At 39.7% G+C, this 19205-nt stretch overlaps 1 protein-coding gene across 1 annotated transcript; it reads left to right on the top strand.

The window, feature by feature from the left end:
* The first annotated feature begins 3705 nt into the window (after positions 1 to 3705).
* LOC132626435 (uncharacterized) lies at positions 3706 to 8171 on the top strand. Its single transcript, XM_060341301.1, has 3 exons — positions 3706 to 4509; positions 5470 to 5581; positions 6334 to 8171. Exon 3 carries the CDS (start codon positions 7186 to 7188, stop codon positions 8026 to 8028), a length of 843 nt encoding a protein of 280 aa, XP_060197284.1. The 5' UTR covers positions 3706 to 4509; positions 5470 to 5581; positions 6334 to 7185; the 3' UTR covers positions 8029 to 8171.
* The last annotated feature ends 11034 nt before the right edge of the window (positions 8172 to 19205 follow it).

Raw genomic sequence — 19205 nt, 5'->3', positions numbered from 1 at the left:
CTTTATTAATACTAGGAAATTTAGAAACTTTACCTCTTAGATGAAATCCACACACCCCTATCTCCTTTTTCTTGAGATTTCAAGAACTTAGGGTTTTAGAGAGATGCTAAACTATCAAAAAGGGATGAATATGGTGTGGGAATAATCAAGATTGAGTGGGAACTCACCATAGGGTTAGAGATACTTTTCTAGGGTTCTTTTCCTCAGAAATTGTTACACCTTGGAAAATTCCCCATTTACGTACAGTGAATAGACTGACGAAGAATACGAGTATACGATATTATAAGAAGAAACGAATGACGTTTGATGACCCTAATTAAGATTTCAAAGGCATTTGAGATAAGAGAAGAAAGTTTGTCTCGAGAAGGCAAGGCATACGATGTGTATCGAAAAGAAATTATGAGTAACGAGTTAATGATAACTAAATGGTGCTTTAGAGAAGAGTTATAACGTCCCTTAGATTGTTAATGAGGTGATAAACAAGTGCTAAAAAGGTTCCCTATGGATTGGAGATCAAACGAAGTGACAAGAAAAAGATCAGTGAAAAGATGGGTTATACGGTCGATTATACGGACCGTATAGTGTTATACGGCCAGTATAATGGACCGTAGGAGTGTCACAGAATTAAGTTGTTGAGGGGTTGATTTCACGGTCACTTATACGGACCGTATAAAATTATACGGCCCGTATAATGTGCCGTCAAATTGACACAGAATGGGATGGTCACTGGAGCAGTTTTACGGTAATTTATACAGACCATATAAATTTATACGGACCGTATAAGTGTCCGTATAATGACGTCGGGACAGATTTCAAGTTTTAAAAAAGAGACCTAAGTTCATTTATTTCATTTCCATTTTTCATTCTCCACAACTCAAGACTTCTCTAGAAGCTTCCACACATTTCATATACAAGAACTCATGAGAAATTGATGATCAACCTCATCAAATCAACAAAACTAAGTGTGAGCAACACATCAAAGTTCATCCAAGTCAAGAAATTCCATGGAAGGTGGAACTAGGGTTTTGTTCAAGTAAAGTATTTCAACTCAAGGCTTGTTCCTACAATATCTAAGGTAAGTTTTATGATATTTTCATGATGTTTAAGATATTGAGAAGTTGAAACACTTGGATTACTCCATATGTTGCTGGTCATATTGGGGTTAAACCTGAGCCAATCAAACCTTTTGAGGTATCTACTCCGGTTGGTGATTCCGTGATAGCTAGACAAGTGTATAAAAATTGTGTACTTGTGATATGCAATCGAACCTTTTGATGTGATTATGGGTATGGACTTGTTGGCTTCATGCTATACCAATGTTGATTGTCGAATGAAGATAGTTCGATTCCAATTTCCGGGAGAGCCCGTGCTTGAATGGAAGGGTAATACAGCCTCTCCAAAAGGTAGGTTTATTTCCTACCTTATGGCAAGAAAGATGATAGCTAAAGGCTATATATCATCTAGTCCGAATACATGACACCGAAGCTACGTCGCCAACTTTCCAATCCGCTCCGGTAGTGAATGAATTTCTAGATGTATTTCCAGATGAGCTTCCAGGCCTTCCTCCAGAGAGAGAAATTGATTTCGCCATTGATGTTTGCCGGACACCAAACCTATTTCTATTCCCCCTTATCGAATGGCTCCGGCAGAATTGAAAGAGTTAAAGGCACAGTTGAAAGACTTGCTCGAGAAGGGGTTTATTAGACCCAGTTCATCACCGTGGGGAGCACCAGTCTTGTTCGTGAGAAAGAAAGATGGTTCCCTACGAATGTGCATCAATTATAGGCAATTGAACAAGGTGACAATAAAGAACAAATATCCTCTTCCAAGGATTGATGATTTATTTGATCAACTATAGGGTGCCAAGTGGTTTTCTAAAATAGACTTGAGGTCGGGTTATCATCAAGTGAGAGTTAGAGAAGCAGATATTCCTAAAACAGCTTTCAGAACGAGATATGGCCACTATGAATTCCGGGTGATGTCGTTTGGATTAACCAATTCCCCGGCAGTGTTCATGAATTTGATAAATAATGTATTCAGGCCACTCTTGGATTTATTTGTGATAGTATTCATTGATGATATTCTGGTGTATTCTCGCACAAAATCAGAACATGCAGACCACTTACGTATTGTTCTTGGAATTCTTCGAACCCGAGAATTATACGTAAAATTTTCAAAATGCGAGTTATGGCTGAATTCTGTAACATTTTTGGGCCATGTAATTTCAGATGATGGCATTCGAGTCGACACTCAGAAAATTGAAGCAGTGAAGACTTGGCCAAGGCCTACAACGCCTACGGAAGTTCGTAGTTTTCTTGGATTGGCAGGCTACTACAGAAGATTCTTAGAGGGATTTTCCTCTATTTCAGCCCCATCGACGAAGCTAACCCAGAAGTCAGCTAAATTTTTGTGGAATGATGCTTGTGAGCATAGTTTCCAGGAGTTGAAAGACAGATTAACCTCAGCTCCAGTCTTGACACTCCCAGAAGGGCTAGATGGTTATGTCGTGTATTGTGATGCTTCTGGGGTTGGGTTAGGGTGTGTATTGATGTAGCATGGTAGAGTTATTGCTTATGCTTCGAAACAGCTACGGAAACATGAAAAGAACTACCCAACTCATGATCTCGAATTGGCTGCAGTTATTCATGCATTAAAAATGTGGAGACATTACCTGTATGGTGTGCATGTTGATGTTTATACAGATCACAAGAGTCTCCAATACATTTTCAAACAGAAGGAGTTGAATCTGCGGTAGAGGCGGTGGTTAGAATTATTGAAAGACTATGATGTGAATATTTTATACCACCCTGGAAAGGCAAATGTAGTAGCTGATGCGCTTAGCCGCCGATCTATGGGCAGCCTATATGAAGTTCCTTTGGAGAAGAAAGAATTGATTCATGAGCTCCACCAACTAGCTAATCTTGGAGTACGTTTAGTTGATTCAGGTGATGCAAGAGTTAGTGTTAATAATCTCACAGTTTCGTCTTTGAATATGGAAGTGAAAGGGCGCCAATATGAAGTGTTATATCCCGTATTTTTATACATTGGGATATTTTAAGCTAAACGCGACAAGTTAAAGACAAGACTATTTTAAGGTACGAGGTAGAGACTTTTAACTTCCGATTTTGTTTCAAGTCACAAGTTGCCTATAAATTTTATTTGGTATAGAAATATTAATGGAAATTTTGGATTAATCAACCATGATTATATTATTAAGTGGGATTAAGAGTTTAATTATTCATTAATTAGCCTAATTAGGCTGTGTGGCCCCACCCGTGAGTTGGCCAAATGTGATTGGCTTAAACCTTGGGTGGGACACATGTCCAACCCATGGAACTCATATATATAGCGAGGTGCTGAATCATTCATCACTAACTAAGTCATTTTTCATCTTCTCAAGTCCAAGAAATTAAGAGATAGAGAGGGAGAGTCTCGGCCATGGCTGGCCGAGAATGAAGAAGTCATGTTGATAAAAAAAAATACATTTTATAACCAATTCAATTCCTTACAAGACATACATCAACGTGTAGTAGTTGGTGGAATAACAAGAACAAGTGTTAAAATTCAAGGTACAAATTGAGGACAAGTTGAAAGGCTAAGTATTCAAGGTAAGAGTTGATCATTTTCATGTGTATCATGGTGAATTGAATGTATAAAAATTTTCCATGTTGGTATTGGATTGTTGTTGTTGAAATTTAAGTGAGCCGTGTGATAAGCTTATGTGAAGTAATGTTTAAATTTCTTGTACATGTATTGAGGATGGTTTGAATGTTGTAGTGTGTATGAAAGGAATGAAAATTTTGGAATTTTGTGTGATTGGTATTGAAGCCGTGTAGGGGCTGGTTTAGGAGAATTAGTGGACTGGTTTATTTGATGCTTTAGTTGTTGTTGTTATGGACGTTGTGGTGCATTGGATGCATCGTGAATATGTGAGTTTGAGGTGTAAAACAAATGGTATATGTTGAAGTAGAAAAACAGTCCAAACCGTGGAATGTTTTAGTAAAAAGGATGGGTTAAATTTATTTTGAATGTTTATTGTTATTGTCATGGGTTCTAAAATGAGAATGAGGATATTGATGGTTAAAAATTGGAGTTGAAGTCGTTATGGGCTGTTGTAGAAGTTAGTATGTCGTTAATATAGTTTCTTGCGATTATATAAATAATGTTGCTAAACGTGTTGTTGTTATTTTGGTTGAAGTTGGAAATTTGCGAGTTGTACGGTATGTTGGTCGGGCTGTTTTGAATAATGTACGGGCTGTCCGAAGTCCCCGCGAGTCATGTTTAAATAGTCTCGGGTTGATACTTGAATGCATGACTAGCAATATTGGCTTAATGGTAGTAGTTGGTTTGAATACGAATGAAACGTCGTCTAATTGTTTAAAAGGGGTTATTAACGTTAGAATACGTATTGAACTCCCTCGTAGCCTAATCGTAGTTCTTGATATCTTGATATAGGATAAAGTACTACTGGGCAGCGTGTACGAGTTGTATTACGACTAAACGCTAAAGGTATGTAAAGCCTATCCCTTCTTTCTTTTGGCATGTCCTAGATGTAAGTAAGATATAATATGAGCCTTGGGGTAATTCTACTCTCTAGTTCCAAGCATGACTCATGATTTTTATTCGTTCGTGATGTTAGAACTTTTAGGATAGTCGAGCTATTGTCCCGAGTCTATTATATGATTGACTAATATATGATGTATAGAAGTTCCTACTCTTAAAGAATTTCATAATTAGAGGTGTACTTGACTTTCATAAGCTATCTCATGTTAATTGATACATATATATGATCCCTGAAACGTTCCTTGTTATAGTTGTGATGATTTAGAAAGAACTTATTATGATTATTATCCTAATACTTGAGAGCTGATTAGTTTACTTATCTATTGAGTCTCAAAAGATGATTTGTATATATGTGGTTGCTTATTACTCTGCTCGTGTGTACCGTTACATCCTTCACTGAGTCCCGGGCCAGGACATGTTTTCGTGCGCAGATCCACTGCATTATTCACCGAGTCCCTCACTAGAGGGCCGGGACACGTTATATATATATATATATATATATATATATATATATATATATATATATATATATATATATATATATATGATGATATGGGGATGGTGGCCAGGATGGCATATGATCATTATTCACCGAGTCCCTCACTAGAGGGCCGGGACACGTTATATGTGCATGTATATGATGATTTTATTTACCGAGCCCCTCACTAGAGAGCCGGGACACGTTACATATGTTTATATACAGTATGATTATCTAACTATGATTATTGCATTCTATAATGATATGGGTATGATGTTGACACATATGATTTATGTTCAAAAGGTAAGTCTTATGGTTTTCTGGTTGTTGCACTAGGTCCTACACTCCTCATTTCAGATATGATCCTTTTACTGTATTTCATGGTTTACATGCTCAGTACATATTCCGTACTGACCCCCTTTCTTCAGGGGGCTGCGTTTCATGCCCGCAGGTACAGACGCTCGTTTCGGAGATCCGCCAGCCTAGGGTACCTATTCAGCTATTTTGGAGTGCTCCTTTGTTCCGAAGCCTAGCTTTGTGGTATAGATCCTTTTTGTTGTATATGTATGTTGTTCAGGGTACGGCGGGGCCCTGTCCCGTCATATGATATTGTCGTTACTCTTAGAGGTCTGTAGACATATGTGTGTGTCTGTATATAGTTGTTGTTTCGTTGTGTGGACATGACTTATGTTTGGGGCGTACCCATTCGTAGTGGCAGCCTTGTCAGCTTGCGTATATTTATGTGTTTGGGATGTTGTGTGTAGTGGCAGCCTTGTCGTCTTGCGTAGATATATATATTTGTTGTGGATGCTGTGTCTAATGATAGCCTTGTCGGCTTATGTATTACTGGGGCGTTCCCCTATATATGACAGCCTTGCCGGCTTATGTGCGATATAAACTGTTGAAAGTTGTAACTCCTCAGGAGACAGGTGGCTTGATATGCATATGTGCGACAGCTTTAAAATAATGTCTTGCCTTTATATATATATATGATTTCTTGTTATGCTAGCCGTAGACAATTATAGTTAACAGGTGTGTACGAGTGTCCAGCTCGGGCACTAGTCACGGCCTACGGGGTTGGGTCGTGACAAAAGTGGTATCAGAGCGGTTCATCCTCGGAGTGTCTACAGACCGTGTCTAGTAGAATCTTGTTTATCGATGTGTTGTGCACCACATTTATAAACAGGAAGCTACAAGACATTTAGGGTGTCATCTTTCCTTCTTATTCTAGATCGTAAGATAGAGCTGTATTATCAGGATAATTCCTCCCTAACAGATTGTTATGTTTACAGTGATGCCTCCAAAGAAGGCGACAGCCGCCCAGAAAGGCAAGTTAGTAGCCGGGGAGACCAGTCAGACCCGGAGGATTACTAGGGCTTATGCCCATTCCATGCCTGAGATTAGGCTCCAGTCAGCAAGCTCCGCTACACCACCATTACCAGAGGAGCCTAGGGAAACAGCAGCTGCAGATCAGGGGACGGCTCCACCGCCAGCTCCTGGGGTTCTAGCAGCCGAGCCTCCAGCTCCCCAGCCAGGGGCGGAGGATAGAGCTATGAGGGACGCAGTTCAGTTATTGACCAGGTTAGTGTCGGGGCAGGCTGGCAGGCACGGATTTGGAGGAGACTATGCGGATAGACATGATAATTTGAGGGTCCGTGATTTCTTGACTTATAATCCCCTATAGTTTTATGGGTCAAAGCCCACAGAGGATCCACAGGATTTTATTCGACAGATGTTGCGTACGTTGAGGATAATTAGAGCTTCCGAAACTGAGTCTGTTGAATTGGCTTCATATCGGTTGCGTGATGTAGCGGTTAATTGGTATGAGTCCTGGGAGTTGTCTAGGGGTGAGGATGCTCCCCCAGCAGTATAAGACGCGTTCGTGGAGGCCTTTCTGGGCCATTTTCTGCCTCCGGATATGAGGCGAGCTAGAGTTGATAGATTTCTACACCTGAGACAGAATGGCAGAAGTGTTCGAGATTATAGTATCGAATTTGATTCGCTGGCTAGGTACGCACCCACCATTGTAGCTGACATGGCTGATAGGGTGCATCGTTATGTGATGAGGTTGGATCATTACTTGATTGATAGCTGTATGGAAATGGCTTCTCAGCCCGGTATGGACATCGCTCGAGTGCAGGCATATGCACAGGGAGTTGAGGACCGACATAGAGGGTGTCGACCTGATAGAGAGCATGACAAGGGTCATCATAAGAGAGTTAGATCAGCTGGGTACTCTGGTGAGTTTCAAGGCGGGCAGCCCCAGCAGCAGCATAGGAGATATCCTTCCCAGCCGACACGGAGTGCACCTCCACGATTTACTGGTAGGAGGTTTGATAGCACGGGGGTATTCAGGAGCTGGGCAAAGCTCCATGACTTCAGGTTTCCAGATGCACAGGAATTCAGGCCAGACGAAGCCATCTATACCTCAGTGCCCTCGATGTGGCAGGCGCCATCCGGGGGAATGCCGTCTCATTACTGGCGCTTGTTTTTCTTGCGGCCTCCAAGGCCATACTATGAGGGAGTGTCGATTTGGGGGTGGTTCAGATAGCGCAGCTCAGCCTACTGGATCAGTTGCTGGTTCATCCTCTTCGGTGGCTATGCGCCCTATGGGGCAAGGTATTCCGACACCAGCAGGCCGTGGCAGAGGCCGTGGCAGAGTTTCCAGTTCTAGCGGTCCTTCAAACCGCATATATGCTTTAGCTAGCAGACAGGATCAGGCGGCGTCGCCAAATGTGGTTACAGGTATACTATCGATTTTCTCCCGAGATGTATATGCATTGATAGACCCAGGCTCCACATTATCATATATTTATCCCTTTGTTGCTAGTAAAATTGGGATAAAACCTGAATTTATAGAACCATTCGAGGTAGCTACACCAGTGTATAGAAATTGTTCGGTGGTCATATATAATCGTTGCACCAAGGCAGATTTGATAGAGCTAGATATGACTGAGTTCGATGTTATTATGGGATGGATTGGTTAGCTTCTTGTTATGCTAACGTTGATTGTAGAGGCAAAGTAGTTCGGTTTCAGTTCCCAGGGGAACCAATTATAGAATGGAGGGGGAATACAGCATCGTCGAGGGGTAAGTTTATTTCATACCTCAAGGCAAGGAAGATGGTTAGAAAGGGCTATATTTATCATCTGGTTCATGTGCATGACTTGAAAGCAGAAGTACCGACTCTTCAGTCAGTCCCGGTAGTTAATGAATTTCCAGATGTATTTCCAGATGAACTTCTAGGTCTTCCTCCTGAGCATGAGATAGAGTTCACTATAGACGTATTGCCAGACACTCAGCCCATATCTATTCCTCCTTACAGAATGGCACCTGCAGAATTGAAAGCATTGAAGGAGCAACTGAGATTTATTAGAGAAGGGCTTCATCAGGCCCAATACATCACCTTGGGGGGCACCGATATTATTTGTACGGAAGAAAGATGGGTCGCTGCGTATGTGTATTGATTATAGGCAACTAAACAAATTAACAATAAAGAACAGGTATCCCCTCCCCAGGATCGATGATTTATTTGACCAGTTGCAGGGTGCTAAGTGCTTCTCGAAGATAGACTTGCGGTCAGGTTATCACCAGGTGCGGGTAAAGGAGGCAGACATTCCGAAGACTGCATTCAGGACCCGATACGGGCATTACGAGTTTAAAGTGATGTCCTTTGGGTTGACCAATGCTCCAGCAGTATTTATGGATTTGATAAACCGAGTGTTTAAGCCATTCCTTGACCTGTTTGTGATTGTGTTCATTGATGACATTCTGGTCTATTCGCGATCAGAAGAAGAGCATGCAGACCACTTGAGGACGGTACTTAGGGTCCTCCAGCACCAGAAATTATATGCTAAGTTCTCTAAATGTGAATTCTGGTTGACTTCAGTAGCATTTCTGGGGCATATTGTTGGAGCTGATGGTATTCGGGTAGACTCGCAGAAGATTGAGGCCGTAAAGACTTAGCCTAGACCTATGACACCTACTGAGGTACGTAGTTTTCTGGGGCTAGGAGGATACTACATGAGATTTGTGGAGAAGTTTGCTTCGATTTCAGCGCCTTTAACAAGGCTAACTCAGAAGGCAACTAAGTTCCAGTGGACCGATGCTTGTGAATGAAGCTTCCAATTGTTGAAGGACAAGTTGACTACAACTCCAGTTCTAACTCTTCCTGAGGGGCCAGATGGCTATGTTATTTATTGTGATGCTTCCGGTGTTGGGTTAGGTTGCGTATTGATGCAGCATGGCAGAGTTATAGCCTATGCCTCCCGACAGCTCAGGAAGCACGAAAGAAATTATCCCACCCATGATCTGGAGTTGGCAGCGGTGATTCATGCTTTGAAGATATGGAGACATTATCTATATGGCGTACATGTTGATATTTATATAGATCATAAGAGTCTCCAGTATATCTTTAAGCAGAAGGAGCTGAATTTGCGGCAAAGAAGATGACTAGAGTTGCTGAAAGACTATGATGTTGATATTCTATATCACCCAGGAAAGGCCAATGTTGTAGCAGATGCACTCAGCCGTAAATCTATGGGTAGTTTGGCAGACGTACCGCCAGGGCAGAAAGAGATAGTCCATGAGGTTTGTCAGTTAGCTAGTTTGGGAGTTCGTTTGGCTGATTCTGATAATGGTAAAATTTTGGTGCGAGGTGTTGCTGAGTCCTCTATTATAAAAGAGGTAAAGAGGCACCAGTATGAGGATCCTATTCTTGTACATTACAGAGATACAGCACTTCGGAAGGATGAGACCCCATTCGAGGTTGCACCTGACGGAGTAATATGATACAGAGGCAGATTATGTGTACCTGAGATAGCAGGGTTACGGCGACAGGTTATGGGGGAGGCACATTATGCTCGTTATTCTGTTCATCCAGGATCAACAAAGATGTATCAGGACCTTAGATGTTTGTATTGGTGGGATGGTATGAAAAAGGACATAGCAGAGTTCGTTGCCCAGTGTCTGAATTGCCAACAGGTGAAGATCGAGCACCAGAAGCCTGGGGGACTATTACAGGAGATGGAGATTCCGACCTGGAAATGGGAGGTAATCAATATGGACTTCGTCACAGGTTTACCTCGCACTCCGCGGAAATATGACTCGGTCTGGGTCATCGTTGATAGATTGACGAAATCAGCCCACTTCCTTCCAGTCAGGACTACATATTCAACTGAGGATTATGCCAGATTGTATCTTAAGGAGATAGTGAGACTTCATGGGGTTCCCACAGCTATTATCTCTGATAGAGGAGCCCAGTTTACAGCTAATTTCTGGAGATCCTTCCAGGAGGGATTGGGGACACAAGTGAGTCTCAGCACAGCATTTCATCCTCAGACTGACGGACAGGCCGAGCGTACCATCCAGACACTACAAGATATGTTACGAGCCTGTGTTATTGATTTCAGGGGTAGTTGGGATGATCACTTGCCACTTATTGAGTTTTCTTATAATAATAGCTACCATTCTAGCATCCAGATGGCACCGTATGAGGCTCTATATGGCAGGAAGTGCAGATCACCTATAGGCTGGTTTGACGTTGGTGAGACTAAGTTGATAGGCCCAGATATGGTTCAGCAGGCTACCGATAAGGTGAAGCTTATTCAGGAGAGATTACTGGCAGCCCAGAGTCGACAGAAATCATATGCAGATAATCGACGTCGACACTTGGAATTTCAGGTTGGTGACTGGGTGTTCTTGAAGGTGTCACCCATGAAGGGTGTTATGAGATTCGGCAGGAAAGGGAAGCTGAGCCCGAGATACATTGGGCCTTATCAGGTTATCCGAAAGGTAGGCCAAGTTGCCTACGAGTTAGACCTACCAGCTGATTTAGAAGCTGTATATCCGGTCTTCCATGTGTCAATGCTTCGCAAGTATGTAGGCGAACCTTCCAGGGTGTTTCCTGCAGATGATATCCAGGTAACAGAGGATTTATCCTACGAAGAGCAGTCTATAGCCATACTTGATCGACAAATCAAGAGGTTGCGAACCAAAGACGTGGCTTCTGTTAAAGTATTGTGGCGAAACAATAACAGGGAGGAGATGACTTGGGAAGCTGAAGAGGAGATGAAGAAGAAATACCCTCACTTGTTTTCTACGCCTACAGGTAAACAAAACCCCCGTGCTTAATTGTGTTAATTGTCTGATCAATCTGTATGTTAGCGATAAAGAGAACCTTTCCCAAGACTCTTATAGAACCCGACGGGATTAATTTAACATTCGAGGACGAATGTTCTAAAGGGGGGAAGGATGTTATATCCCGTATTTTTATACATTGGGATATTTTAAGCTAAACGCGACAAGTTAAAGACAAGACTATTTTAAGGTACGAGGTAGAGACTTTTAACTTCCGATTTTGTTTCAAGTCACAAGTTGCCTATAAATTTTATTTGGTATAGAAATATTAATGGAAATTTTGGATTAATCAACCATGATTATATTATTAAGTGGGATTAAGAGTTTAATTATTCATTAATTAGCCTAATTAGGTCGTGTGAGCCCCACCCGTGAGTTGGCCAAATGTGATTGGCTTAAACCTTGGGTGGGACACATGTCCAACCCATGGAAATCATATATATAGCAAGGTGCTGAATCATTCATCACTAACTAAGTCATTTTTCATCTTCTCAAGTCCAAGAAATTAAGAGATAGAGAGGGGAGTCTCGGCCATGGCTGGCCGAGAATGAAGAACTCATGTTGATAAAAAAAAATACATTTTACAACCAATTCAATTCCTTACAAGACATACATAAACGTGTAGTAGTTGGTGGAATAACAAGAACAAGTGTTAAAATTCAAGGTACAAATTGAGGACAAGTTGAAAGGCAAAGTATTCAAGGTAAGAGTTGATCATTTTCATGTGTATCACGGTGAATTGAATGTATAAAAATTTTGCATGTTGGTATTGGATTGTTGTTGTTGAAATTTAAGTGAGCCGTGCGATAAGCTTATGTGAAGTAATGTTTAAATTTCTTGTACATGTATTGAGGATGGTTTGAATGTTGTAGTGTGTATGAAAGGAATGGAAATTTTGGAATTTTGTATGATTGGTATTGAAGCCGTGTAGGGGCTGGTTTAGGAGAATTAGTGGACTGATTTATTTGATGCTTTAGTTGTTGTTGTTATGGACGTTGTGGTGCATTGGATGCATCGTGAATATGTGAGTTTGAGGTGTAAAAGAAATGGTATATGTTGAAGTAGAAAAACAGTCCAAACCGTGGAATGTTTTAGTAAAAAGGATGGGTTAGTATGTCGTTAATATAAGTTAGTATGTCGTTAATATAGTTTCTTGCGATTATATAAACAATGTTGTTAAACGTGTTGTTGTTGTTTTGGTTGAAGTTGGAAATTTGCGAGTTGTATGGTATGTTGGTCGGGCTGTTTTGAATAATGTACGGGCTGTCCGAAGTCCCCGCGAGTCATGTTTAAGTAGTCTCGGGTTGATACTTGAATGCATGACTAGCAATATTGGCTTAATGGTAGTAGTTGGTTTGAATACGAATGAAACGTCGTCTAATTGTTTAAAAGGGGTTATTAACGTTAGAATACGTATTGAACTCCCTCGTAGCCTAATCGTAGTTCTTGATATCTTGATATAGGATAAAGTACTATTGGGCAGCGTGTACGAGTTGTATTACGACTAAACGCTAAAGGTATGTAAAGCCTATCCCTTCTTTTTTTTGGCATGTCCTAGATGTAAGTAAGATATAATATGAGCCTTGGGGTAATTCTACTCTCTAGTTCCAAGCATGACTCATGATTTTTATTCGTTCGTGATGTTAGAACTTTTAGGATAGTCGAGCTATTGTCCCGAGTCTATTATATGATTGACTAATATATGATGTATAGAAGTTCCTACTCTTCAAGAATTCCATAAGTAGAGGTGTACTTGACTTTCATAAGCTATCTCATGTTAATTGATACATATATATGATCCCTGAAACGTTCCTTGTTATAGTTGTGATGATTTAGAAAGAACTTATTATGATTATTATCCTAATACTTGAGAGCTGATTAGTTTACTTATCTATTGAGTCTCAAAAGAAGATTTGTATATATGTGGTAGCTTATTACTCTGCTCGTGCGTACCGTTACATCCTTCACTGAGTCCCGGGCCAGGACATGTTTTCGTGCGCAGATCCACTACATTATTCACCGAGTCCCTCACTAGAGGGCCGGGACACGTTATATATATATATATATATATATATATATATATATATATATATATATATATATATATATATATATATATATATATATATATGAATATGATGATATGATGACATGATGATATGGGGATGGTGGCCAGGATGGCATATGATCATTATTCGCCGAGTCCCTCACTAGAGGGCCGGGACACGTTATATGTGCATGTATATGATGATTTTATTTACCGAGCCCCTCACTAGAGGGTCGGGACACGTTACATATGTTTATATACAGTATGATTATCTAGCTATGATTATTGCATTCTATAATGATATGGGTATGATGTTGACACATATGATTTATGTTCAAAAGGTAAGTCTTATGGTTTTCTGGTTGTTGCACTAGGTCCTACACTCCTCATTTCAGATATGATCCTTTTACTGTATTTCATGCTTTTCATGCTCAGTACATATTCCGTATTGACCCCCTTTCTTCGGGGGGCTGCGTTTCATGCCCGCAGGTACAGACGCTCGTTTCGGAGATCCGCCAGCCTAGGGTATCTATTCAGCTATTTTGGAGTGCTTCTTTGTTCCGGAGCCTAGCTTTGTGGTATAGATCCTTTTTGTTGTATATGTATGTTGTTCAGGGTACGGCGGGGCCCTGTCCCGTCATATGATACTGTCGTTACTCTTAGAGGTCTGTAGACATATGTGTGTGTCTGTATATAGTTGCTATTTCGTTGTGTGGACATGACTTATGTTTGGGGCGTACCCATTCGTAGTGGCAGCCTTGTCGGCTTGCGTATATATATGTGTTTGGGATGTTGTGTGTAGTGGCAGCCTTGTCGGCTTGCGTAGATATATATATTTGTTGTGGAAGCTGTGTATAATGATAGCCTTGTCGGCTTATGTATTACTGGGACGTTCCCCTATATATGACAGCCTTGCCGGCTTATGTGCGATATAAACTGTTAAAAGTTGTAACTCCTCAGGAGACAGGTGGCTTGATATGCATATGTGCGACAACTTTAAAATAATTTCTTGCCTTTATATATATATGAGTTCTTGTTATTCTATCCGTAGACAATTATAGTTAACAGGTGTGTACGAATGTCCAGCTCGGGCACTAGTCACGGCCTACGGGGTTGGGTCGTGACATGAAGATCCTCAGTTGAGCCGTTATAGAGACGCATCTCATGGAAAAGAAAAGTCTCCATTTGAAACCTCTATAGAGGGAGTTCTTAGATATCGAGGCAGGCTATGTGTGCCGAATGTGGCAGAATTGTGTCGACGAGTTCTAGAAGAAGCCAACTATTCTCGGTACTCTATTCACCCAGGTGCAACAAAGATGTATCACGATCTTAAAATGATATATTGGTGGGATGGCTTGAAAAGAGACATAGCAGAAATTGTAGCTCAATGTCCAAATTGCCAACAAGTAAAGATCGAACATCAAAAGCCAGGAGGATTATTGCAAGCCAAAGAAATTCCTACTTGGAAATGGGAAGTGATCAACATGGATTTTATTGTGGGGATACCTCGTTCCCGAGGCAAGTATGATTCCATGTGGGTGATTATGGACAGATTAACGAAAGCAGCTCACTTTTTTCCAGTTAGAACCACCTACTCAGCAGAAGATTATGCAAGGTTGTACCTTAAGGAGATTGTGAGGCTCATGGTATTCCACTATCCATTATCACAGATAGAGGAGCGCAGTTTACAGCCAAGTTCTGGAAATCTTTCCAAGAAGGTTTGGGTACTCAAGTTATGCTTAGCACAGCATTTCATCCGCAAACTGATGGACAGGACGAACGTACTATTCAGACCTTGGAAGATATGCTAAGAGCGTGTGTTTTAGACCCTCTAATCGAATTTTCATACAACAATAGCTACCATTCCAGTATCCAAATGGCTCCGTATGAAGTTTTATATGGAAGAAAGTGTAGGTCTCCAATTGGATGGTTTGAAATCAGAGAAGTATAATTAATAGGACTTGAATTGATCCAGCAAGCGGTAGAAAAAGTCAAAATGATCCGAGATCGATTGTTGACAGCCCAAAATCGCCAAAAGTCTTATGCGGACAACCGCCGGCGAGACTTTGAATTTCAGATTGATGATTGGGTATTTTTTAAGGTGTCGCCAATGAAAGGGGTAATGAGATTTGGCAAGAAAGGGAAGTTAATTCCTAGATACATTGGACCTTATAAAATTCTCCGTAAGGAGGGCCATGTAGCTTACGAATAGGACTTGCCTTCAGAACTTGAATCAGTCTCCGCAAGTGTGTTGGAGATCCTACGAGGATTGTTCCGATCGATGATGTTCAGGTGACAGAAAAGCTAACATACGAAGAAGTGCCTATTGCCATCTTAGACAGGCAAGTACGAAGACTTCGAAATAAGGAAGTAGCCTCAGTCAAAGTCTTATGGCGAAATAACCACCGGGAAGAGATGACTTGGGATGCGGAAGAGAAGATGAAGTCCACATATCCGCACTTATTTCAGTCCCCGGAAGAAATCTATGATGAGACATCGAGATTATGAGGTATGTATGCTTTTCTTTTATGCATATGGATCGTGTGTGGCCAATTTATATGGCTATTGTGTTGTGGCCCTGTGAGGCAATGTTATTATGGGTTGTTGTGACAGGATCGTAGTGCAATATTATAGGGGAAACTCTGGCAAAATTTTTATAGAATTCCCGATGACTTAACATTCGAGGACGAATGTTCCAAAAGGGGGGAAGAATGTTACACCTTGGAAAATTCCCCATTTACGTACAGTGAATAGACTGACGAAGAATACGAGTATACGATATTTTAAAAAGAAAGGAATGACGTTTGATGACCCTAATTAAGATTTCAAAGGCATTTGAGATAAGAGAAGAAAGTTTGCCTAGAGAAGGCAAGGCAAACGATGTGTATCGGAAAGAAATTACGAGTAACGAGTTAATGATAACTAAATGGTGCTTTAGAGAAGAGTTATAACGTCCCTTAGATTGTTAATGAGGTGATAAACAAGTGCTAAGAAGGTTCCCTATGGATTGGAGATCAAACGAAGTGACAAGAAAAATATCAGTGAAAAGATGGGTTATACGGTCGATTATACAGACCGTATAGTGTTATACGGCCTATATAATGGACCGTAGGAGTGTCACAGAATGAAGTTGTTGAGGGGTTGATTTCACGGTCATTTATACGGACCGTATAAAATTATACGACCCTTATAATGTGCCGTCAAATTGACACAGAATGGGATGGTCACTGGAGCAGTTTTACAGTAACTTATACGGACTGTATAAATTTATACGGACCGTATAAGTGTCTGTATAATGACGTCGGGACATATTTCAAGTTTTAAATAAGAGACCCAAGTTCATTTATTTCATTTCCATTTTTCATTCTCCATAACTCAAGACTTCTCTAGAAGCTTCCACACATTTCATATACAAGAACTCATGAGAAATTGATGATCAACCTCATCAAATCAACAAAACTAAGTGTGAACAACACATCAAAGTTCATCCAAGTAAAGAAATTCCATGGAAGGTGGAATTAGGATTTTGTTCAAGTAAAGTATTTCAACTCAAGGCTTGTTCCTACAGTATCTAAGGTAAGTTTTATGATATTTTCATGATGTTTAAGATATTGAGAAATTGAAACACTTGGATTGTAGAAGAATATAGAGAATGGGTCATAAATGTGGGAATAGTGCTATTGTTGAGTAGTAGTTTGGAATGAATCATAAATATAGATATGCTGTGATTGTAAGTAGATTATGAAGGACATTTAGAACATGGAATGAGCATTATACATGCAAGAACGTAATAGTGAATTATGACCATGATTATGGAAAAATTGAAGTGAAATTGTGAAATGTGGATAATGTAGATAAATGATGATTGTTATTTATGATATTATGAATGATGTTACGGATGTTTGGGAGTTGATATGGAATATGGAGGAAGTCATATAAACAAAGGAAATGTTGCCCAATTTTCTCTAGCTTTAGTAAGCACGTTCTTATAATCGCTTAGCTAATGTTAATGCGACTTCCTTGAAGGTAGAAACGCGGGCATTGAAGGAGAACAAGCAAGCGATAGATTAGTTAAACGCCAAAGGTATGTAAGGCTAACCCTTTCCTTCTAAGGCATGAATCTTTCAAATTTTCCATGATTTTCCTATACGATGGAGACTATAAGACCACGAATATACGAAGCTACATACGCACGTGATTAAGAAAGGAAATACGATACGAGCATGATAATGATGATGATGAACATGAGTATGAGAAATCCTAGTATAATAAAAGATGTCCATGAAGCTAATAATTCTAAGTATGTTTTCATCGATGCCTCTCCTTGCGTACACTCACCTTAAATTGTTAGTTCCTTCAAGGTGAGATATGATGATGATGAATATTCCATAATATAGTCGGGGGCTCACGACCTTATGTCACTCCGACATAACCATAGTTGCCTTCAAATTCTAGTGTATATCTAAATGGTAAATGCATAATAATGCTAAGTCATGATACGTCTATGAGGTGATCAATAATGTGAGTTTATAGTATGCCTATGCTATGTATGAAAATGTTTAGTTATGAATGATTATGTGCTGCTATGATTACACCGTGCCTAGATGGCCGGACATGTCACCGCTAATGCGGGCTGCTATGATTACACCGTGCCTAGAATGCCGGATATGTCACCGCTAATGTGGGCTGCTATGATTACACCGTGCTTAGAGGGCCGGATGTTACGCCCTATTTTGAACTGGGTCCAAGATAGTTTGCAATTTCACGGTTCTTCTAACTGGTTTTAAAAGAGTTAGAGTCGCCACCTTATTTTTTAGGAAAATCAGGAAACCTATATGTACTTGTGTGTCCACTCCATTTTTAGTCCACGAAATCTATAAGATTCTAGATAAGGGTTTTATTTACTCCGAGGGGAAGGTATTAAGCATCCCTCAGAGCCTGTCCGAAGACAGTCCTTAGACTTAGTTTAACTGAACACTAGAGGGGGGTTATTTATCTGTTTATCATTATTATTACTTGTTTTCAAATTGTTGTGATTTCATGAAAAGCTACACTATGTGATAATATGCTAAGTATATGCAGTGTATAAAAATGTATGTATATCAAGTATCAAGCATTCATAAAGAATGTATATAAAAAGAAGAAAATATAAAAGAGTATAAAGAGAATGTACCTCGTAAGAATAAAAGTGTATCTGTTAATATAAAGGGTGTATATATGTTAGTGTAAAAAATGTATAAAAATTTCAAGAGTATGTAAAAATAAATATATCAAGTATATAAAGAATGTATGTCTATTTATATAAAGGAATGTAGGTATGTGAAACATATAAAGAATGTATTTCAGATATAAAAGAGTGTATATCATAAAAATGTATAAAAAATTGTATAACTAGATATATCAATGCATAAAGAATGTAAGAAGACTTTAAGAACATTCATTAGTTTAGAGATCTTATATAACAAAAGAATTCAGAAAAAAGTGAAGTCGATTTGACTTGTTTCTACCGTTTCATCAAAAAGGTGTTTGTTTAATGAATATCCTATCAAAATAATAAAGAAACAAAATAATTGAAAAAGGTATTGGTAAAAAATAAGTATAAGGGATCTTGGATAAAGAATGAGTGAAAATGTGTAATGCCTCTAAAGAATAAAAGATTTACAAATGGACGACTTAATATTTGCCTAGCGTCAAAATGTGAATTTAACTTTATTAAAATATGTATTAGTGTACACGAAACAATATAAAATGTAAGTTGCATTAAGAGTATATAAAGAATATAAAATAAATGATGGACTAGTATTTTTGCCTAAACGTCAAAAGTGTGAATTTATTTAACAAAGTATTTATACCAAATCAACTTAATCTGGTTACGAAAGTATTGACGGCCTAAGTCTTGTCTAAAGCGAATGACAATTTTAAGTTTAACAAACAAGGGGACAGGTAAATAAATATATCGACCCGTCATTCCAAAAATAAA

Source organism: Lycium barbarum, chromosome 2 (assembly GCF_019175385.1).
Source record: "Lycium barbarum isolate Lr01 chromosome 2, ASM1917538v2, whole genome shotgun sequence".
Classification (NCBI taxonomy): Eukaryota; Viridiplantae; Streptophyta; class Magnoliopsida; order Solanales; family Solanaceae; genus Lycium; species Lycium barbarum.
Note: the sequence above shows the minus strand (reverse complement) of the source record. Positions and strands in the feature narration are given on the sequence as shown.